This window comes from Schistocerca gregaria, chromosome 2, assembly GCF_023897955.1.
Source record: "Schistocerca gregaria isolate iqSchGreg1 chromosome 2, iqSchGreg1.2, whole genome shotgun sequence".
Classification (NCBI taxonomy): domain Eukaryota; kingdom Metazoa; phylum Arthropoda; class Insecta; order Orthoptera; family Acrididae; genus Schistocerca; species Schistocerca gregaria.
This window is the reverse complement of record NC_064921.1, coordinates 41,550,051-41,575,271: the sequence shown is the minus strand read 5'-3', so window position 1 is coordinate 41,575,271 and position 25,221 is coordinate 41,550,051. Positions and strand designations below refer to the sequence as shown.

Below are 25,221 nucleotides of genomic sequence, written 5' to 3'. Positions count from 1 at the left end.
TGGCTCAGATGGATAGAGTGTCTGCCATGTAAGCAGGAGATCCCAGGCTCGAGTCCCCGTCGGGGCCCACATTTTCAACATGTCCCTAATGATGTATATCAATGCCTGTTTGCAGGAAGGGTGGCGATTTAATTATCATTTTATTCTACTACTTTCATGTATAGTTAAAATATGGCTACCAGGCCATTGACCTTCATGTGTGAATGCACATGCTATGCCCCAACTCATAAGGGGCCTGGTAGATTAATCTGCCATGAGTAATAAGTGTGATGGACAAACATCTATTAGGTGCACTACGAATGTAGTGGTGTGGACATGTTGAGTATGTGTGTCTCACGGGGACTGTGCAGGGGATAAGTCCCTGCAGGTGCACTATCCTCTGTACCCTCAGTGGCTCAGATGGATAGAGCATCTGCCATGCAAGCAGGAGATCCCGGGTTTGAGTCCTGGTTGGGGCACACATTTTCAACATGTCCCCAATGATATATATCAACAGCTGTTTGCAGTTAGGGTGTCTATTTAATCATCATTCCAGAGCTATGACCATTAACTTCATTTCATTACAATTCATCTCTCACCTTCACAGATTTGAAGCAGTTTTCCCTTGATTTACTGCCCCACTATGTCAGTTAAATTATCAGACCACACTGCTTGCCGATTGTTTGTAGATATGAAGTATGTTTTGTATTTTCACATATTGTATTAGCTCAATTTGCATTTTCTTCATTGTTGTGTGTGTAAACTTGTCTGAAAAGTATTTGTACATCACTAGTGATATTGCATATTTAGCCTGTTGTCATATGTCAGAAATGTTACATGGTTTGCTACTAATGGCAATTATTTACTTTGTATGATTTGTATTAAATTTTGCTGTAAGAATGGAATAACACAAAAAAGTTTTACAAATACTGAATATTACTTTTGGTGTGCCTTATATGAGCCAATGGGCTTGCCGCAGTGGTAACAGCGATTACAATCATATCACCGAAGTTAAGCACTGTCAGGCTTGACTTGTACTTTGATGGATCACCATCCAGGTCTGCTGAGAGCTGTTGGCAAATGAGTTGCACTCAGCCCTTGACACTGGTCACAAAAACTGACACCTGCTGGGAGAGCGGTGTGCTGACCACATTCCCTCTGTATCTGCTTCTGGTGATGCCTAAGAGCTGAGGATGACATGGCAGCCAGTCAGTACCATTGAACCTTCAATGCCTGTTTGGGCAGTGTTTGTTTGTTTCTTTGTGTCTCCTATGAGTAAAACAAGGTCTTACGAGAGGTATATAGATTTCAAGGAAGCATGAACATGATGAGGACCAAGGGTGCCCCAGCACATTACCAGCTGAAGAAATCATGGGAAAATTGAAATACATGATTATGAGTTATCAGCGAACCACATTGAAAGATGTTGCTGATTATATTGACATACAAACTGTCTCACGACAATGAACTTCTTTCCCTCCTGTTGTGGTACAAAATGTGTCCAAAATTGTCGAATTTCACACAAAAATGGCGGCGAATGCAATTTGCTCACGAGTTACTATGTGAATTCAACAATAACATGGAAGTACATTGCCTGATGATAAAACAATGATTTGTGGATGTGAAATTCAAACTAAGGCTCAGTCATCCCATTGAAAGCACTCTGAATCAAAGAAATTGAAAAAGATAGGCAAATGTGGACAAATGTGAAGGTTTCAATACTTGTATTTTTCAGTAGTGTAACATGAGTTCTTGCCACAATGTAAAATGGTCATTAAGGAGTACTACATATAAGTTAATGCCATTTGCATGAAGCAATCAGGGGGAAAAGATTAGATTTTTGGCAAAACAGTTGATGGCAGTAAGGCACCTGTTCACACTTTCTTGGTTGTCTTGAATTTGTAGCCAAAAACAATACTGTAATGCTAGCCCAGTCTCCATATTCACCAGACATCATCCCAGGTCAGTTTTTTCTGTTTACAAAAATAAAGAAAACCTTACAGGGACATCATTTTACTAGCATACTTGAGATGAAGAACACATCACTAACAAAGATATGGCTATCACAAATATTGAGTTCTAAAAGTGTTTTGGTTATTGCAAAAATAGCTGGCATAAGCTTACAATAATTAATGGGGGACTAACTTGAAATTCATGGCATTGATATAAAAGAATAAATAAATCATTTCCAAAAAATAAAAATTCCTGTTATTTCTTTCAACTCAGCTCAGATGTTGGTCTCCTGTGTAGGTAAGACTGACTGTACATAGACACAGTTAGTGGTTAAAAGGTAAGGCTGCCTCACAAAGTTGGTAGTTTTCTTACTGGATCATAAACATGTGCAAGAAGCTCTGCAAATATGCACTCAAAGAGCATTTCAAAATGTTTTACACACCAATTAATGGATGCATTCAGTAATCGCAAAGTTAAAAAACTGTTGGATAATATTGCAATGAACTACTTCTATCACAACAGATGTGGTTGAGAAAAGATAACAGAATGAAACTTGCATATGCCATAATCATTTGTTTCTGAGAGAGGGAATAAAAAAAAGACTGACAACACTTACCTGGGACCACTTCTCCATTGAATTTCATCTCAACCATGTGACTTAGTGCTTCATGTGGCACAAATGATGCCAGAAAACGTTGGTTACCCAAGTTCCGGACAAAGCTGGTAACATGGCCACCATTGACTAGAATCTCCAAGTTTCCAGACCCAGCTCCAGAGCCATCAACTAAACGAAAACAAACATAAATCAAACAATGGAAAATCCAGGATGGAATGTAACAATACCAGAGAAGGAAAGTTGGTACTCACCATATAGCAGAGATGCTGAGTGGTGATAGGCACAACAAAAAGATTCACACAATTAAAGCTTTTGCCCATTAAGGCCTTTCTCAGCAGTAGACACAACACACACACACACACACACAAAATCACATAGACGCAACTTCTCAGGTTATCAGCCGAGTGGTGGCGTCGTCTTGTTGCAATGTTTCAATGAGTTTTGTACCTGTCATTTTCTGGTGAAGTCAGGGATTTCATGTTTGTCAGTGTGTTCAATAACAGATTGGTCCACTTGTTTTTTGGCCACAGTTTGTCGGTGGCCATTCATGCAGACAGACAGCTTGTTGGTTGTCATGCCTACATAGAATGCAGCACAGAGGTTGCAGCTCAGCTTGTAAACCACATGACTGGTTTCACTACTGCAGTCCGGTCACTAACATCACCTATCCCATCAAAGGCAGGGCTACCAGTGAAACCAGTCATGTGATCTACAAGCTAAGCTGCAACCACTGTGCTGTATTCGATGTAGGCATGACAACCAACAACCTGTCTGTCCGCATGAACGGCCACCGACAAACTGTGGCCAAGAAACAAGTGGACCACCCTGTAGCTAAACACACTGCCAAACACGATACCCTTCATCTCAATGCCTGCTTCACAGCCTGTGCCATATGGAGCCTTCCCATCAACACCAGCTTTTCTGAATTGCACAGGTGGGAACTTTCCCTTCAATACATCCTATGTTCCCGTAACGCTCCTGGCCTCAACCTTTGTAAGTCACAGTCCTCCCTCATCCAGCCCTTCTCCCTGTTCTCATTCCAGCACTACACAACCATAATTTCACCATCACAGTCTTTTAATTTTTTTATTTTTATTTCTCTCCTTTCTGCTACTTACCCCCTCCTTCCTCTGCACCTTCTCTCCTGACCTCCATCTAAGCTGCTACACTTGAGTGTCCGCCACTCCCACCATACTATCCCTCCCCCTCACTGCCCCAGCCTCCTCCTTACCCCCACCCAGTCACCACTCCCATCATGCACTTGTGCTGCTGTTCGCAGTGTGGTCTCAGCTCTTTGAAACTGCAGATGTGTGTGCAAGTTGTGTTTATGTGAGTGTGTGTATCTTTATTGTCCCTATCGCAACTCCGAATCTCCGCAATATGGTGAGAAGCAACCTTCATTATCTGGTATTGTTTCCTACTCATAATACTGTTACATAACAACGCAAATTGATATGAAATGGAATGGGCACATGAGGACTATGGCAGGGAAGGTGAATGATCAGCTTTAGTTTATTGGGAGAATTTTAGGAAAGTATGGTCCAGCTGCAAAGGAGGCTGCATACAGAATGGTGGTGTGACCTACTCTTGAATACTGCTTGAATGTTTCAGGTCCCTACTAGGTCAGATTGATGGAGGACATTGAAGCAATTCAGAGGCGGGCCACTAGATTTGTTATCAGTAGGTTCAGAGAAGGTGTAAGTGTTATGGAGATCCTTTGGGAATCCCCAGAGGGAAGGTGATATTCCTTTCATGGAATACTTTCGAGAAAATTTAGAGTACCAGCAGTTGAAGCTGACTGCTGAATGATTCCACTGCTGCATCACGGCATCTGAAGTCTGTAACTATTGGCTAAAACAGTTTATGACTGTCTCATAAAAAGAGTCATTGTGTCAAAACAAACTATATTTTATTCTGTTCTACAATATCGTAATATCTTATCTCATTGGACTTTTTAAGATTTCTCAATGGTAACAGGAGACAGTTTTTCTGTTACTTCTCATTCACTCACAGTACACTGATGTTGCTTCATCTGTCTTTTTAAATTTTTTTTTTTATTTACTAGAATATTAATCATGCACTAAAGAGACTACATTCCTAAGGTTTGTGTAGTCACTACACCAGGGTACTAACATCTTGATCTTCTTGTTGATGGAATGCAAGCAGTATCTTTCAAATCTTCATTTGCATGCATTAATTGAACTGTGTGATCTTAATAAGAAATGTCTTTACTCAAAAATCAATCACATCTGTTATCTACTGGCTCTTTTTTTTACATATTTTGAAGTGGAAATCTTGCATCTGCTACTCATTTATATTATTCCCTACAGGAACAAAGGACCACACAATAAAATCTATAGTTTTACCTTGTTTAATCATTAGTTAACAAGGAAGTAGTAAACAGATTTATTCAAATTACTGGCAGCAAGTGTTATAAAACAGAGCTACAGAATAAAGGAAAGTAAGCATTTTCCTAGCAGTGATTCAATTTTTCTTTGTGATTTTCTAAGCTCACTGAGTTACTGTCTTCTCTTTAGTGTGCATGGTCATGTGAGTTCTGTACCGATGATAAGGCTATACTGGAAAGAGCTCAGAATTAACACTTTATGCCTTTGCAAGCAGTTTAATGCATACTAGATCATTTGTTTCACTTTGCAGTGTAGAATGCACTACAGTGAATTTCTGAACTGTTTAAAGACTTGCAATTTTCTAAGACTGGGACCCAGATCATGTTTTACAACAGTTGAACTGATCAGCTCTAGTGCCTGATGCTTTATAGCATACCTAAAAATAAATCTGCGTGCATTCATGCAGTTCCTTTCACACTTACTTTCAAATTCCACAGGCTGTCCAACGACTCCATTTGGTATTCTGCCAACCTGAATAGCTCGTGCATTGTAGGCATGTGTCCTAAAATAAAAAAAGTCTTTATACAGTTTTTTAACAGACATATGAAAATAAATCAGTAAATGCATTGGGACTGATGGAATAGAAAGTGGTCTACATTCTTACCTGAATGGTGATCCAACAACTCTCGAATCTTTTACTCGTATATCAATAACATGTTCCCCTATTTCAGTTGGTGTAAAATCAACAGTCAAATGACTGCCACTCCTAAACAACTTAACTGGAATACTATGTCTTGAAGGTGCTGAAACAGAAATGGTTAGTAATTCACTAAATATATGGACTTAATATTTCAATGGAACTCTGTACAGAGTTGTGCTTTTGGAATTCTAATAACATTTTTTGATAATGGAAATTCCAGGATTCAAACAACAAACAAAAATGAACAAACACAGATTACTGATTGGGGATGGAGGGGGTGCACACAAATAATACCTCAAAAATTTATACTCTGTTTCCCTCTGCATGTATACGCACAATTATTTGAGGCATGTGTGTTTTTGTGTTGGTATATATGAATAGGCCCACTTAAGACAAGAAAACAAGAAAAAGAATGAAAGCTGGTGCAATTTTCAGAGGTGTTACAGGTGTTTACATGCAGCCATAAATCATATGCAGGTAACTGTCTGCCTTCCATCTTTACTGTTTGTAATTACATCCTTGAAATTGTTACATTTTTTGATAAATCTTAAAAAAACTTAAACGTGTTTTAGCTGCACTTACATTTCTTAAACGTATATTATGAAATATACTTTTGTGTCTCTATACAAATGCAGTCTCAGTCTTCTTAGTTTGTGGAATTCATATTGTTGTAGGTTTGTAAATGCTTTGTGGCTGAAGGACATTACTGAGAGCAAAATGTGCAGTCAATATTTTGCTTCACCTGTATACATTTACAAGAAAGTACACCAGATGCACTGTTAGTCATTAAAGACAGAACTCATTGTCAAAAGTTCAGATTAAATATTTGGTTGCTGTATCTTTGCACATGAATTTTTCATTCTTCAATCTTATTGTCATATACATCATAAAAGTTTTCTTTTGTTGAAGATTTGTTAACTAGGATAATTTGAAATCCTTGTTTGAAGGATGTTCCAGGCTTTAGTAAAAAGTGTGTTCCACAAGAGCTAATGGGACTCGCTCTGATTTATTTGCAGTGAGAAATACATAAATGATTTTCCTCAGAAACAGCACAAAGTAACTTGAGTCTATATTCCAAAGTCAACTTCAGTCCCTCCTATATCAAACTCATGTCTACAACAAACAGAGTCAATGTTAGAAGCACCTAAGCCAGACCAATAGCATACTCATTGCACACTCCACAGATCACATCACAACAGATACATATTTACTGCGTGCCTTATATGCCAGATTCTGGTACAATCTCATCGAAGAGCACTCTTCATGAGCAGTGCCCTCTGGGTAGTGGTGCTACAGGGACCAACAGTAATGTTGCACCAGCTATTTGGTTTCAATGCTGACATCTGGTGGTGCCACTACACAGCCAGAAAAATAGATCAATATCCACGTAACAGAGTACTTGACTGCAACAGTGTAATAAAGAATATAATTCTGTATATTGTTGTTGTGGTCTTCAATCCTGAGACTGGTTTAATGCAGCTCTCCATGCTACTCTATCCTGTGCACTTAAGCTTCTTCATCTCCCAGTACCTACTGCGGTCTACATCCTTCTGAATCTGCCTAGTGTATTCATCTCTTGGTCTCCCTATACGATTTTTACCCTCCATGCTTCCCTCCAATACTAAGCTGGTGATCCCTCAATGTCTCATAACATGTGCTACCAACCGATCCCTTCTTCTAGTCACGTTGTGCCACAAGCTCCTCTTCTCCCCAATTCTATTCAATACCTCCTCATTAGTTATGTGTTCTACCCATCTAATCTTCAGCATTCTTCTGTAGCACCACATTTCAAAAGCTTCTATTCTCTTCTTGTCTAAGCTATTTATCGTCCACGCTTCACTTCCATACATGGCTACACTCCATACAAATACTTTCAGAAATGACTTCCTGACATTTAAATCTATACTCGAAGTTAACAAATTTTTCTTCTTCAGAAACACTTTCCTTGCCATTGCCAGTCTACATTTTATATCCTCTGTACCTTGACCATCATCAGTTATTTTGCTCCCCAAATAGCAAAACTCCTTTACTACTTCAAGTGTCTCATTTCCTAATCTAATTCCCTCAGCATCACCTGACTTAATTAGACTACATTCCATTATCCTCGTTTTGCTTTTGCTGATGTTCATATTATACCCTCCTTTCAAGAGACTGTCCATTCTGTTCAACTGCTCTTCCATGTCCTTTGCTGTCTCTGACAGAATTACAATGTCATCGGCAAACCTCAAAGTTTTTATTTCTTCTCCGTGGATTTTAATACCTACTCCGAACTTTTATTTTGTTTCCTTTATTGCTTGCTCAATATACAGATTGAATAACATTGGGGATAGGCTACAACCCTGTCTCTCTCCCTTCCCAACTACTGCTTCCATTTCATACCCCTCGGCTCTTATAACTGCCATCTGGTTTCTGTACAAATTGTAAATAGCCTTTCGCTCTCTGTATTTTCCCCTGCCACCTTCAGAATTTGAAAGAGAGTATTCCAGTCAACATTGACAAAGCTTTCTCTAAGTCTACAAATGCTAGAAACGTAGGTTTGCCTTTCCTTAACCTATTTTCTAAGATAAGTCGTAGGGTCAGTATTGCCTCACGTGCTCCAACATTTCTAAGGAATCCACACTGATCTTCCCCAAGGTCGGCTTCTATCAGTTTTTCCATTCGTCTGTAAAGAATTCGTGTCAGTATTTTGCAGCTGTGACTTATTAAACTGATAGTTTGGTTATTTTCACATCTGTCAACACCTGCTTTCTTTGGGATTGGAATTATTATATTCTTCTTGAAGTCTGAGGGTATTTCGCCTGTCTCATACATCTTGCTCACCAGATGGTAGAGTTTTGTCAGGACTGGCTCTCCCAGGGTTGTCATTAGTACTAATGGAATGTTGTCTACTCCCGGGGCCTTGTTTCGACTCAGGTCTTTCAGTGCTCTGTCAAACTCTTCAAGCAGTATTGTATCTCCCATTTCATCTTCATCTACATCCTCTTCCATTTCCATAATATTGTCCTCAAGTACATCACCCCTGTATAGGCCCTCTATATACTCCTTCCACCTTTCTGCTTTCCCTTCTTTGCTTAGAACTGGGTTTCCATCCGAGCTCTTGATATTCATACAAGTGGTTCTCTTCTCTCCAAAGGTCTCTCTAATTTTCGTGTAGGCAGTATCTATCTTACCCCTAGTGAGATAAGCCTCTACATACTTACATTTGTCCTCTAGCCATCCCTGCTTAGCCATTTTGCACTTCCTGTCAGTATCATTTCTGAGATGTTTGTATTCCTTTTTGCCTGCTTCATTTACTGCATTTTTATATTTTCTCCTTTTATCAATTAAATTCAGTATTTCTCTTGTTACCCAAAGGTTTCTACTAGCCCTCCTCTTTTTACCTATTAAGATGGCTCTAATAGGAAAGTGTAGTGACGCTTCTCTCATGTTAAAAAGGCAAAAAATGAACAGTTCTTCGTGTAGTGAATGTAAAAAGCGTGTTATGAAGGGTATTTTGTGTATCAAATGCAACTTCTGGTTACACGAAAAGTGCGCAAAAGTAAATCTAAAGTTCGTCAGCGATGATTTTCCTTGGACATGTCATGGTTGTTTACGTGACGAAACAGCCGATCTTGTAAGTGCAGTTAATACAAAAAACGAAATTATAAAGTTACTACAAAGTGACATTGAAGCATTAAAAACCGAACTTTCGACCATCAAGAAAGAAAATGATACATTAATACTAGAAAAGAAGTCCTGTGTGTGTAAAAGCCATCAAACGGAAAAGCAAGAAGATCGCAAAAATATGAATGACCAATCATACTTTAAAAACATTTCAAGTGTTCCCTTTGATGTCTCGGTAAACTCAGTAAGCCAGAAACCAGAAGATAAATATAATTGGAAGGTGGTGACATACATCAAAAGGAAATACAAGGTGACAGATACGCAACAAAAGGAAAATGACTTTTTAATAATTGGCGATTCGCTGCTGAAGAATATCGCTGTCCCCAATTGAAGATCGACGTACGACCTGGTATTAGAACGCATCAACTTGGTAAACATTTCAAAAATATGGTAAATGCAAGACAAGATACTACAGAACCAGATTCTGAAACCAGACATAACTATAATGGGGTGTTTATACATGTTGAAACGAATTCGTTAAGGAGCAGCAGTGAAGAAGAAATGGCAAGCGAAACAAGAAACATGATCCATTCTGCAAGAAATATGTATGCAGCATATCGTCTGATACTTAGCGGAATCATAAACAGAAGGTTGGTGAGTGAAAAATATATCGTCAAAGTAAACTGTGCTCTTAAAGACCAATGTGATCGTCTTGGGGCAATTTTTACAGACCCAAACAAATTCCTATGTGAAAACTCATTAGCAAAAGATGGCTTGCATTTAAATAGACTGGGGTCTGTAACGTTCAGCAGAATGTTTGCAGATGTCTGCAAAATCATTAGATGCAAGGGAAACTAATATGGCCTGAAGGGGGTGAAAAATCGTACACTCCAGCTGGAAAAGAAAAATATAAGCACCATACAAAAAAAGATGATACTAAAGTATTTGCCCCAGAATACAGCTCACAACATGTAAACCAACAAAAGAAAAATTACATAAAAGTGCTTCATCAAAATATTCAATACTTTGGTAACAAAAAATTAGAAGCAGAAGTACTCCTGAGTGGAGTAAGACCAGACGTATTATATATAAGTGAACATGGACTAACTGAAAGTAAAATTCATAATGTGGCAATAAAGGACTACAAACTAGCTAGGTACTTCTGCACATCTAAATATATTTGTATATATATATTAAAACAGGTACTCTATCAAAGCATGTAAACAGTGAAGCTGCTACGTTTCCCATAGCTAGAGAAAAAGACTTTGAAGTGACTGGTATAGTGGCAGAGGATTTTAGAGTGTTTTGTGTGTACAGGTCACCATCTGGCAATATTAGCATCTTTCTAAAAAAAAATGCTAGCTTATTGAGAATGAACATGAAGAGAAATCTTATTATATGTGGAGACTTCAACATTGACATGGGAAAAGACACAAAAATAAGACAGGATTTTGAAGAATTGTTAATACAGCATAACATGAAAGTGACAATAATTGCACCAACAAGAGTGACTTCACAAAGTGAGACAATTATTGACAACATAATTACTAATATGTGTAACTATGAGTCACATGTAGTTCAGACAGAAATATCTGATCATCATGGACAACTAATCAGCTTTTGCAGAAGTAATGACTCTGTATCAGAACCAAAACAAACAACCAAAGAAACTAGGATCATCAGTGAACAAAATATCAACATCTTTAGAACAATGTTAAGTAAGGAAACCTGGAGTGAAACCCTACAGGCCCAGAGTGTAAATGAAAAATATGATGCATTTATCTCAACAATTAAGTACCATTTTAATGTAGCATTTCCCAAAGTAAAGAGACAAGAAAGGCAGCAAGATCAAACACAGTGGATTACCAGTGAAATACTAGAACAGCGAAGGAAGCTTCAGGACGTGAGATGGATGGGCGAAACTGAAAACTAAAAAATGTTAAAAAAGAAGTATAGAAAAACAATAAAAGAAGTGAAAGCAAGAGCAATTGACACCACTATAGCGAAGTTTAAAAAAAAAAAAAAAAAAAAAAAAAAAAAAAAAAAAAAAAAAAAAAAAAAAAAGCAAAGGCAACTTGGAATGCAACCAATGCTGAAAGAAAGGAGAAAGATGGGTCAAACAAAGAAGAAGGTATTAGGTCAATTAAAATAGACAACACAGTGGTCACAGATGGTATGGAAATAGCAAACATACTGAATAATAACTATATCAGTGTAGTAGAAAACCTAAAATTGGAGAGAAATAGTCAAAAACAGAAGGATATTAAGGTACCAAAAAGATCATGCAATACTATGTTCTTAAGACCAGTCACAGAAGATGAATTACGGAAAATTATACAGAAACTGAAGTCCAAGAAATCAGCTGGTGATGATGAAATATCAAATCATGTAATAAAGCTGGTATGTGAGGAGATAATAACACCACTGAAGAACATAGCAAACTGTTCTTTCAGAGATGCAATTTTTCCAGAAAAACTGAAGACAACAAAGGTAGTGCCAATGTACAAGAAAGGGTGTAGGGATGATCCCAACAACTACAGACCAGTTTCACTGATATCAGGTTTCTCAAAAATCCTAGAAATGCTTATGTATACCAGATTAGTTAACTATTTGGACAAACATAACATTCTCATGCCCTCACAACATGGTTTTAGAAAGGGTAAATCTACAGAATCAGCAATTGTCAGTCTAACAGAATACATTTTACAGTCCATGGATGAGAAAAAGGTTGTCTCTGCAATGTTTCTGGATCTTTCAAAGGCATTTAACACCATTGACCATGAAATGCTGATACAAAAATTAAGCAACTATGGCATTCGGGGGCAACCAGGTGAATGGATAAAATCATACTTGTGCAACCGCAAGCAGTATGTATCATTAGAAAACTCGTACCAATCAGAAACCAAATCTGTCAAATATGGAGTGCCGTAGGGTTCGGTAATGGGGCCATTGTTATTTTATGTATTTGTTAATGATATAGGTGTTGAGGAGGAAGAAAACAAAATATTGTGCTGATGACATGACAATACTAAATAGTGACCAAAATATGGAACAGCTTGAGAGAAGAGCATACATATCTGCAAATGTCACAGCTCAATGGCTGTTGGAAATGAACTGGTTATAAATCTAAAAAAGACTGTGTATGCAGTGTTTAAAAACAAGGAAAAGGCTGTAGACATGGATTTAGAGGTTGATGGAACAAGGTTGGAAGAAGTAGAATCTGCTAGATTCTTAGGTATTCTTGTGGATAATGAACTGAAATGGAAAAAACATATTAATAATGTCTATAAGAAACTGAGCTCTGTCATATTCTTAATGATGCAGCTATCACAGTATTCAGACAAGAACCTTCTGCGTACAGTGTATCATGGACTTTTCGAACCATACTTACAGTATGGAGTGACTGTGTGGGGAAACTCAAACAAACAAGAGACAAAACGAGTGTTCACATTACAAAAAAAGGCTATTAGGACCATTTTAAGAAGAAAGACCTCTGAAACGTGCAGAAACTGTTTGAATAATTTAAATATCTTAACTTTTTCATCGTTGTATATATACAAAACAATAATGTACATCACAAAAGGTAGTGAGGACTGAATTACAAATGCTAGTGTACACACCCACAATACAAGAAAGAAGAATGAAGTACGGAGCGCACCCCACCGACTGGCAATGCTAGAAAAAGGACACCAGTACTTTGGTATCAGACTACTAAGAAGTCTGCCCAAAACCCTGCAAGACAGTGTACTTCACAATGACTTTCCAAAGAAAATAAAGACTGTCTCATTGAAAAAGAGTTTTACAGTGTTGCAGAATACTTATGCCATTAAATTTGTATATATTGTTACTCATTATCAGTAATGTAAAAATGTAAGCTAAAGGTGTAGAAAAATAAGTGATAAGGAATGTTAACACTTTGACATGTCCTATATTACAGGTACATTTACTGTACACAATGTAATCTTACAGGATCAAATAAAATTCAATCCAATTCAATTCAATCCTCTGCTGCCTCCACTATTTCATCCCTCAAAGCATGTAAGTACGTAAAAATCAAAAAGTAAGTACAGGATACAGTCTGGCTGTTCATTTGGCATAAAATTTTTATTCCGCGCTACTGGCAAGCTTAGACCCTTGGTCATCAACAAATGCACCAACAATAACTGACAAAGGTCACTTGTGGTTTTTGCCATGGTGTCAGACCAATCTGAGTTGTTGAGGCTGTGTTGGCCCTGTGAATGGCCATGGATCAAAACATATCAGCAGTGCAGAGTAATGGATTTATTCCAACTGAACAGCAAGAGTAGAAATGGTTTTGTCTTTCATGGAATTTATTGAGGCTGTGATGGCAACTAGAAGGAATTAACTGAAATATGGGGGCTGCACTGAACATTTTAATAGGCTATGTGAGATCTACAAATGCAGATCACATTGTGACGATGCAAGCTGAGATATTTTTACTTCCCCCCTTGTTTTGCCATCTGCCTAATTAAAATTCATTTTTTTCAATTTTAACTAATTACCATTAACATAAGTGAGTATAATCTGCATTTTCATAAAATGGCCCTCAGTTTTAAAGAATATAACACCAGATCTAATTTTGTGTTTAGTTTTGACTGTTCCTAGTTAGTACCTTTTGTTATAGGGTGGGATCATTAATTGTTTTGTAACTTAAATTCTATTTCTGAATTATAAACAAATATAAATTCTGTACTAATTATAAACATTTTGAAAAACTACTAATAGCATTCTATAAGTACTTATTTGGCTCTCTATGAAAACATGTTAGCAAAGCTAGCTCTTAATTAATTCCAAAGTAACTACCTGTTTTGCCAAAAGTATTGTTTGCATAACTTAAACAAATAATTTGGCCTAACCCTTTTAGTACCCATTATTGTGCTGATATATAGAGGCCTGATTTTTGGTCCTGAGACAATCAGTCCACAGCCGAGTTTCAGACAAGAAACCTTTCTTTGTTAAAACAATAACAAAGCATCAACTTAACTGTGAAATAAGTGTAACACAGTTAGGCTGTGCATTGAAACAATGACAGTGCCTGTTCAATACATACTGTTTTATTCTGCAAGAACTGTGAACTATGTGGTTAGGTTTTTTATTGCTCATAGATATTCAACAGTAAAATATTGTAGCAGTATGCTGATGTATGCCTGCAAACTATTAATGAGGCTTATCAAAAGTTGCCAACGGTTAACTGGCCATATAACTGTATTACTGGGGGAAGGGGGGTGTGAACAGTGAAAGTAAAGAACTGTGAAATGCGAGTGTGCACCTGTTGGCTACATCAATTGAAGTAGTCAGTGTTGAACTCCCCCTCCCCCCCCCCCCCCTCCCACCCACTTTTCAGCCACTATAGCAATGAAGTACATCGCCACTGAGGACAATCAATGAAGAAATAAAGCAGGCGAATGTCACAATGTATGTAGGTCATGAAAAGCAGCTAACTAATAACTTGTACCTTGAGAAACTGTTATCTTTTTTGCCTCCATATTCTGTGCTTAGCTTTACTGCTACGATTCTGCTCATGTTTGATCCATGTGCTCTCCATTAGGGTGATAACATTCCACATTACATAGGGGTACCATTTACGTGTTGAAATTGCAGTTTTCCTTTTAAAATTTTATGATTCACATTATCAATGTTCATGTAAAAGTCCCTGAGAGTACCAAAAGGATAAGTTTTGTTACTTAATTCTGCTGAAAAAACATTACTAGGCCTCTTATTTGGTTTTCACTGGAAGGAAACCTTCACTGATGTTGGAAGTCTTCCATCATAGATGTTTCCATTATAGGCAAAAAGCCTGTAGCGAGATGGTCCTGTAGTTAGATGTAATCAACTAATCTTTGTTTCTACAGATTCACTTTGATTGAAGACCAACATCTTGCGTGACATCATTGTGATTCAGGTCATCATGCTAATGACTAAACAAAGAGTGTTTCTCATGGAGCATGTGTTCTGCAATGGAGACAAGTTTACCTCAGCAGTAGAAGCTGCATTTGCAGCAAAGTTCCCATGAGTGAAGTTGCCTACCCGCAATGCAATACAGAACCTTGCCACCAAGTTTTGAAAGACTGGAAGTGTTCATAATGCTCCAAAATCAGACAGGCCATCCACATCCAAAGAGAATGTGGCAGAGGTGCAAGATATGGTTCTGCAAAGTCCAAAAAAATTGGTTAGATGACTAGCTCAGCAGGCCCACATGTCCATACGTTCAGCTCACAAGATTCTGCAGAAATCTCTGTACATGTTTCCATATAAGATGTAAGTTGTATATAAAATGAGAGACACAATCACCTACTGCACGTGAACTTTTACAACTGGTTTCTGTCCTTCCTGCATGACAATGGTGAGGGGATTCTTGACACAATGTTTTTCATGGCTGCGGCATGGTTTCACATCTCTGGTTATGTGAGTAGTCAGAATAGTCATGTATGGACTAGAGAGAATCCACATGAATTTAAGGTGTCCACACTTAATGATGAAAAGCTTGATATTTGCTGTGCAGTGACTCGTAAACACATCATTTGGCCAATCTTCTTTCACAACACCATAAATACAGAATGGTACTGTACCTGTTTTGCAGAGCCCTTCCTAGGTGCAATGAATGAGAACAAAATTGAGACTGCCTGGTAACAAGAGAATGGGGCAATTGTGCATGCTGCCCACAAGGCGAAGAACTTTATAAAATACATCTCTGATGACCACATCATCTCTCGAAGACTCTGGCTTCCATGTTCACCCAACTTGGCAACACTGGATTACTTTCTATGGAGTACGTTGAAGGGAAATGTCTATGAAGGCAATCTGCACACCATACAAGAGCTCCAAGGTGCACTGACTTGCCACATTGGATGCAGAAACGTGAGTAACTGTGTCATCAAGTTCAAGGGGATCACTTCACTTCCAGAATCTCTTATAACTTCTGTGACTTTAATACAGCAAGTTATGAACTGCATAGTTACTTATTGAGCACCCTCCAGTTGGCTCTTAATAAATAATACACTCCTGGAAATTGAAATAAGAACACCGTGAATTCATTGTCCCAGGAAGGGGAAACTTTATTGACACATTCCTGGGGTCAGATACATCACATGATCACACTGACTGAACCACAGGCACATAGACACAGGCAACAGAGCATGCACAATGCCGGCAGTAGTACAGTGTATATCCACCTTTCGCAGCAATGCAGGCTGCTACTCTCCCATGGAGACGATCGTAGAGATGCTGGATGTAGTCCTGTGGAACGGCTTGCCATGCCATTTCCACCTGGCGCCTCAGTTGAACCAGCGTTCGTGCTCGACGTGCAGACCGCGTGAGACGACGCTTCATCCAGTCCCAAACATGCTCAATGGGGGACAGATCCGGAGATCTTGCTGGCCAGGGTAGTTGACTTACACCTTCTAGAGCACGTTGGGTGGCACGGGATACATGCGGATGTGCATTGTCCTGTTGGAACAGCAAGTTCCCTTGCCGGTCTAGGAATGGTAGAATGATGGGTTCGATGACGGTTTGGATGTACCGTGCACTATTCAGTGTCCCCTCGACGATCACCAGAGGTGTACGGCCAGTGTAGGAGATCGCTCCCCACACCATGATGCCGGGTGTTGGCCCTGTGTGCCTCGGTCGTATGCAGTCCAGATTGTGGCGCTCACCTGCACGGCGCCAAACACGCATATGACCATCATTGGCACCAAGGCAGAAGCGACTCTCATTGCTGAAGACGACACGTCTCCATTCGTCCCTCCATTCACGCCTGTCGCGACACCACTGGAGGCAGGCTGCACGATGTTGGGGCGTGAGTGGAAGACGGCCTAATGGTGTGCGGGACCGTAGCCCAGCTTCATGGAGGCAGTTGCGAATGGTCCTCACCAATCCCCCAGGAGCAACAGTGTCCCTAATTTGCTGGGAAGTGGCGATGCGGTCCCCTACGGCACTGCGTAGGATCCTACGGTCTTGGCGTGCATCCGTGCATCGCTGCGGTTCGTTCCCAGGTCGACAGGCACGTGCACCTTCCGCCGACCACTGGCGACAACATCGATGTACTGTGGAGACCTCACACCCCACGTGTTGAGCAATTCGGCGGTTCGTCCACCCGGCCTCCCGCATGCCCACTATACGCCCTTGCTCAAAGTCCGTCAACTGCACATACGGTTCACGTCCACGCTGTCGCGGCATGCTACCAGTGTTAAAGACTGCGATGGAGCTCCGTATGCCACGGCAAACTGGCTGACACTGACGGCGGCGGTGCACAAATGCTGCGCAGCTAGCGCCATTCGACAGCCAACACCGCGGTTCCTGGTGTGTCCTGTGCCGTGCGTGTGATCATTGCTTGTACAGCCCTCTCACAGTGTCCGGAGCAAGTATGGTGGGTCTGACACACCGGTGTCAATGTGTTCTTTTTTCCATTTATAGGAGTGTTTCATTAGCTCCATATGTCCACAATCACTATTATTTGATAACTGCTTGATAAAACTGGAAATATTTCACACTAGCCACCCATGGTTGATGACTTGAAGAGCTGATGTTTTGGTAGTAGCTGTGTCAAACTCAACAATATTTACTCCTCTCTTTCGGTATCAATTTCCATAATGAAATTATTGTGGAAACTCTGGCTGGATGGATAGTTTTGACCAGACTGAACACTTGTGACAATAAATGGTGCTAGTTGCATATTACCAGAAGACCATTCCAACTGCAACCTGTGTGTGCGAGGAACTCTTCAAACCATCACACACTGATGTGTGGCTGGCTTTGCCACCTCTCCCTCTTCCCTTTCAATGCAACCTGCCTATCCCATCTTCTGAGCAATACACTGAAACCTCTGTATTTAAGTTCAAAGATTCAGATTGGTTTCTTTTACTGTACCATTCAAACAGAAACATTCTTAACATTAGTGCCAGGATGATAGACATATCATTGCCATTGCCAAGACTGTAGTTCCCACTGCTAGGGCCCACTGCTAGGGTGTGGCTTGACAATACATCCATAACACATAATTACTGAACAAGTTAATTTGAAACTCACTGTATGGCAAATAATCCGGAGATACAAACAAGTGACTTGAAAATATGCACGTATTCATGCCTATAGGCACCAATATATATGTGGACAAGGAAAAAAATTCCTGCGTTTTTCCTGGGTGAAAATACACTTTTTCCATGTCAAGTGACAGTATACTTGCCCTCAGAACTATAAAACGTATCATTCTGTTGCATGGTTAAGGTTTTGTGTACTTGCATAGATCTTCACGGCACTTTAGAAAACAAAACTTCTCCTCCCCCTCCCTCCCCCGTCAAAAAATGCCCATTTAGGAAAGATCGTTGACATGCAGCAATATGTACACTGCATATTTTCGTATTATGGTTTAAATTAATATACACAGTGTAGCTACAAGAAAAGCTAAGCTTTCACATGTAATATTAGTCTTTGTTTGCATGTAGTACACTTTAATATACATCACACAAATGTGCCAGTAAAATTTCAAATGATGACATAAATGTCTGGTCTTCTGGGCTTGAAATTCTTCTGACATAAGTGGCTGGCCCTCAACATGTTGAGCTTTAAATGAGAATCAAATGCTCTGTAATTTAAGAAATTCAAAACACATTTGCACACATAACATAATTCATCTTTCATAAAATGAAATTTAATTTGAAAGCAATGCATTTCAACCACCATTTACAATATTTTTCTGCTACCATTAGAATTTGCATTAGCAGTTATCAGAGAGCACTAGAAACTAGCATAAGTGCATGTGCGCACTAGGGTGCTGACATGTTTGTACCTACATAGCATTAAAAGACCTTACATTATTTGATAAACAAAACAGGATACTCCAAGAGCATTGGAATTTCGTAAACCACACTAAAATGCATAATTTGGCTGAAAGTGCTCATTCTATGTCCAGATTTACAAAGAAGCAGGCTCCAACCTGATATTATGCTTCTCAGTGTGGTTTTTGGTGTGCAAATTTTCTTGGAGTACCAGTGCTGTATTATCGCATGTTTGGTTCTTTATTATGGCATAACATCATACCTCCCAGAAGATAATAACAGGCACTTGCACAGAAGTCCACGTAAGTTTGTTTGGACTCAAAACTGTCATGATCAAGGAGCTTCACTTCACTTGACATGTGAATCCTGTGATCTCTTGGTACAAACAATAGGCTTTGAACAGTCAGAATAACCTACAAAAGTCCATTCCTTGCCTTTAAGATTGAACCTTCTTTTGTCTGGTGAGTTATCCAGATCAGATAGGTCAGGTTCGCTCTTCAGCCACTTCTCATGCAGAACTCCATCAGACAGTCCTGCAGATCTAGTTGGCTGAGTTGATTGTTTAGGCCCAAAATGATGGCAGTAGTCCTGACTCAAGCAGCATGCAACATGCCATTTCAGCTAATGAATGATTCTTTCATTTGGTGACATCATTCTGCTGCATTGTGTGTAGAACCATTAGACATCACTACATTCTGAGGATGGAGTCCATTCTTTTATTGCAGTACTCTGTAATGCTGTCTAACTGAAAGAATTTAATTTTATGTCTAATTTCAACTATGTTTTTAAATTCAGCAAATTTGTCTACAACTTCTCCTTTATTTCAAAGGAAATAGACTTGAAACCAACTGCTATGGTCATTTATAAAGGTCACAATAAATTTTGCATAACACTTAGATGTTTCTCTCATTGGCCCACACGCATCAGAGTGGATTAACTCCAGAAGTTCGTTTGAGTTCCCTTCTCATTTGGTGAAGTAACTTGACATGAGTTTTCCATTAAGATGTATAAGGCATTTAATGAGAATAACGTCACTGAATTTTAACTTGTCATATGCTCATTTTTGACCATTCTGATCATATCTCATGAGTTCAGGTGGAATAATAGAGCATGTCAGATTCACATATCACTTTTCATAAGTTTCAACTTGACAATGGCGAATTCCTTTGGACTATTTTCTGGTAAATAACACACATTACCCACCCTATCTGCAAGCACTTTGATTTTGCTGTTAGTATGTCCTATAATTTCATGAGGTTTCTCAAATGTCTCTCTGTAGTTGCTGTCCACACCCCTTGCCACAGAAATGAGATTGGTTCTGAGTATTGGCATGTACAAAATGTTTCTGCATTATGGAGTTGACACCACTGGCTGCAGCTGTGATGTGTTCATCACCTTTACCTGTTACTTATGTTGCACTGTCATCTGCAAGCATTAAATTTTCTTGCATTTTTGTCACATGTGTCAATATTTTTGGATTGTCGCACACGTGTGATATGCATCAAATTGTGTTTGTCCTATAAATCGCTAATAAATTCACCACATCTAAGTATTTGGTATTGCAGGAATCTACCTGGTACCTGCATTTGTGTTCAAAAATTCAGCTTATTTGTAGTAGCTACTTACCAACACTAGGTCACAGCGACCTTAAAATAGGTAATTATGTGATGCACTGGTTGGCAAACTCTCCCGCACAATCGAATTTTCCCATGCTTTTTGCATACTAAACTATTCTCTAAGAACAGATACACTGCATTATTTAATTTATAAAAACTTTGGTTAGGTTTTGTGTTAAAATAGTTGAAGAGGAAGTGAGATTTATGAAGAATACTATTTTATTCATACTATCAGATGGAATTGATGTAAATTTTGTATTAGTTTCAGGTGTAAGTTACCAATTGTAGAAAGTTGAGATAAAATATGGAGGTGTTTTCTTAACATATGTAATTATTTAATGAGCATTTTTCCCTTGATAGGTATGTAACAGAAAAAAAAACATCAATTAACTTGTTGGACATTATATTGGAACTGAATGTCTGATTAAATATTCTAGGCATAAATTGCAAGGAAACTACATGATCACGAGTATTAAGCCTTCACACCTGTCATTGTTGGGAGACAAATGATACTGGTGTTCTATAATATTTCGGTTTGCAGTACTTTCCCCTAAAACTTAAATGGGTCACTTAGCTAATATGAATGTGATAAATTTTGTCTGTATCCCTACATTAGCAATCCCAAGCCAGAAAGATGTTTGCAACATCATAAGTGGGGGAAAAATGTTGAATCCTTTCACTAAAATATTCGGCATCTGTTATGCTAAGAGCAATGTAGACCAGTATTCTTCAAATTTATTTTTGTATTTCACAGAAACTAGGAAAAAGTTTTAGAGGGCTGGCTAAGACTGAAACAGGACTGAAAACAAATGCAGGTCGCACTTTATGAACTGCATCCAATGGTATAACGTTTTCAAGGCATATTTTTGATATCATCATTATTTTTCTCCTGATTTCTTTCCATACATACAATTGTCATACCATAATTTAATGGCTGCAACAATCAAAATTATTTAAGTATTCACTCTCAACAGAAAATAAAACTACTGTTGTGACTTCTGGTCATACCAACTGCCAAAGAAAGATGTGGAAGGAACGTTGTGCCACACCGTGATCGATCTGTGTGAAAGCTCTCATATTATTTCTGTGTATGTGAGTGGGAAACAATAAAAATGAGGTGGCCACCAAAAAGGACTTACTAAGCAAGAAACCCTAATATTAAGAAAAGTAGTAATGAGATTACACTATTTGTATATTTTAATGATACATCATTTAGTGTCCTTCACAGAATGTAACTTTGTAAATTGTGTACATTTAAAAGTCTTCAGTGTTATTGTATGTTTGCCTAACTTTTGTAAATTTTGTAACTATGGGATTATGCTGTACTCATTTATTGTAGGATGTGTCACTTTTTGCCTTGCACATAATGAAATTTTGTAACTTACATCCATTTAAATACATGATTTTTATATTATTTAAAAGACTTAAATTTTATTTCAGTAAATAAAATATTTAAATTACCAAATTGCAAGGGGCAGGCATGGATGGAGGTTTTTGGGATGGGAAAGGTCACCATCCCGGCTTCGGGTTTTGAGAGGGTCATGATTCGGAATAGTCATTTTGTGTGAAATGAATACAACAATAACAACGGCAATAATAATAATAATAATAATGTAAATAAAATGGAAAGAAACTTCCACATGGGAAAAATATATTAAAAACAAAGATTCCAAGACTTACCAAGTGGGAAAGTGCCGGTAGATAGGCACAATAAATAAAACACACAAACACACACACAGAATTTCTAGCTTTCACAACCGACGGTTGCTTCTTCAGGAAAGAGGGAAGGAGAGGGAAAGACGAAAGGATGTGGGTTTTAAGGGAGAGGGTAAGGAGTCATTCCAATCCCGGGAGCAGAAAGACTTTCCGCTCCCGGGATTGGAATGACTCCTTACCCTCTCCCTTAAAACCAACATCCTTTCGTCTTTCCCTCTCCTTCCCTCTTTCCTGAAGAAGCTCCTTCCCTCTTTCCTGAAGAAGCAACCATCGGTTGCGAAAGCCAGAAAGACTTTCCTCTCCCGGGATTGGAATGACTCCTTACCCTCTCCCTTAAAACCAACATCCTTTCGTCTTTCCCTCTCCTTCCCTCTTTCCTGAAGAAGCAACCGTCGGTTGCGAAAGCCAGAAATTCTGTGTGTGTGTTTTATTTATTGTGCCTATCTACCGGCGCTTTCCCGCTTGGTAAGTCTTGGAATCTTTGTTTTTGATATAATAATAATAATAATAAAATGACAAAGTCTACATATTTGTAAATCAGAAATACAAATATTTTATTATAATGTGTGGATCATGACTCAATGCCTCCAACTCCCTTGCTCCCTTGGATGCGCACTTGACAAGGGGCGGCATTTTAACTTTATCGCCCAGGACAGTGATAATGCTAGAGTGGGCCATGCTTGATGGGATGTAGTTTGAAAATACATGCACAACACATAGTTACCAAACAACTTCATTTGAAACCCACTGTATGTATAATGACACAGAATGACTAACAATTGACTTGAAAACTTGCTTATAAAAACACCAAAGATATTATATGGCGGTAAAATTCTCAATACAAACTATTGTCTGCACTTTCAATAAACACTTAGCATCATCATCTTTGTCAAGATCTTTTGAACCTTTCAAATAACTAAAAAAATGACATTTTAAAAAACAATGGAAAATCCAGGATAGAATGTAACAATATTGTGAGAAGGAAAGTTGCCACTCACCATATAGCAGAGGTGCTAAGTCACCGATAGCATCTCCACAATAATTTAAAATATTTGAATTTCTTTAATTCCGAAAGTAATTTTCTTTATGTAATTGTCAGTTGCCTACAATTTTCAAAAATCTTTATTTTTAATTGTTGAATGGCATTAACACTAGACAATACAGTCATGGACAATCAATACAATAGTAAGCAACATCCAGTGATCACTGGTAATGGTAATGATGTGTTTTAACGAATGACAGCTGAAAGCTATGGCACTCATGTTATGTCCAGATCTCTGTATCAGTATGAGGCAGACTAATAGTTAAAGAGTTGATTGAACTGCATATAGGGAAATTGTACACCTAGCAACTTGTTTTTGGTCAGATACTGACAAGTTCTGAAGATGACATGAAAAGTATATGAAAAATAATCAAAGTGAGAGATACATAAGTACTATAAATTACATAAAGAAGATTCTTGCTGGTTCCAGAAAGAGAGCAGAAAAGAAGTCTACATGTGAGACAAAATAAACTTAGAGCAAAGGGTTACCTTAATAAATAACAAGAATATATAGAATGAATGAACATCAGATATTACACTCCTGGAAATGGAAAAAAGAACACATTGACACCGGTGTGTCAGACCCACCATACTTGCTCCGGACACTGCGAGAGGGCTGTACAAGCAATGACCACACGCACGGCACAGCGGACACACAAGGAACCGCAGTGTTGGCCGTCGAATGGCGCTAGCTGCGCAGCATTTGTGCACCGCCGCCGTCAGTGTCAGCCAATTTGCCATGGCATATGGAGCTCCATCGCAGTCTTTAACACTGGTAGCATGCCGCGACAGCATGGACGTGAACCGTATGTGCAGTTGAGGGACTTTGAGTGAGGGCGTATAATGGGCATGCGGGAGGCCGGGTGGACGTACCGCCGAATTGCTCAACACGTGGGGCGTGAGGTCTCCACAGTACATCGATGTTGTCGCCAGTGGTCGGCGGAAGGTGCACGTGCCCGTTGAGCTGGGACCGAACCGCAGTGACGCACGGATGCACGCCAAGACCGTAGGATCCTACGCAGTGCCGTAGGGGACCGCACCGCCACTTCCCAGCAAATTAGGGACACTGTTGCTCCTGGGGTATCGGCGAGGACCATTCGCAACCGTCTCCATGACGCTGGGCTACGGTCCAGCACAACGTTAGGCCGTCTTCCACTCACGCCCCAACATCGTGCAGCCCGCCTCAAGTGGTGTCGCGACAGGCATGAATGGAGGGACGAATGGAGACGTGTCGTCTTCAGCGATGAGAGTCGCTTCTGCCTTGGTGGCAATGGTGGTCGTATGTGTGTTTGGCGCCGTGCAGGTGAGCGCCACAATCAGCACTGCATACGACTGAGGCACACAGGGCCAACACCCGGCATCATGGTGTGGGGAGCAATCTCCTACACTGGCCGTACACCTCTGGTGATCGTCGAGGGGACACTGAATAGTGCACGGTAATCCAAACCATCATCAAACCCATCATTCTACCATTCCTAGACTGGCAAGAGAACTTGCTGTTCCAACAGGACAATGCACGTCCGCATGTATCCCGTGCCACCCAATGTGCTCTAGAAGGTGTAAGTCAACTACCCTGGCCAGCAAGATCTCCGGATCTGTCCGCCATTGAGCATGTTTGGGACTGGATGAAGCGTCGTCTCACGCGGTCTGCACGTCCAGCACGAACGCTGGTCCAACTGAGGCGCCAGGTGGAAATGGCATGGCAAGCCGTTCCACAGGACTACATCCAGCATCTCTATGATCGTCTCCATGGGAGAATAGCAGCCTGCATTGCTGCGAAAGGTACACTGTACTAGTGCCGACATTGTGCATGCTCTGTTGCCTGTGTCTATGTGCCTGTGGTTCTGTCAGTGT

At 39.5% G+C, this 25,221-nt stretch overlaps 1 protein-coding gene across 1 annotated transcript in view; it reads right to left on the bottom strand.

Annotated features, from left to right (window-relative positions):
* Positions 1 to 25,221, bottom strand: part of LOC126336284 (filamin-A) — a 1,048,954-nt gene that overhangs the window by 347,272 nt on the left and 676,461 nt on the right. Inside the window, 3 exon segments of the mRNA XM_049999806.1 lie at positions 2,549 to 2,716; positions 5,379 to 5,458; positions 5,561 to 5,699. Of these exon segments, the coding sequence (XP_049855763.1) occupies positions 2,549 to 2,716; positions 5,379 to 5,458; positions 5,561 to 5,699 (387 nt within the window).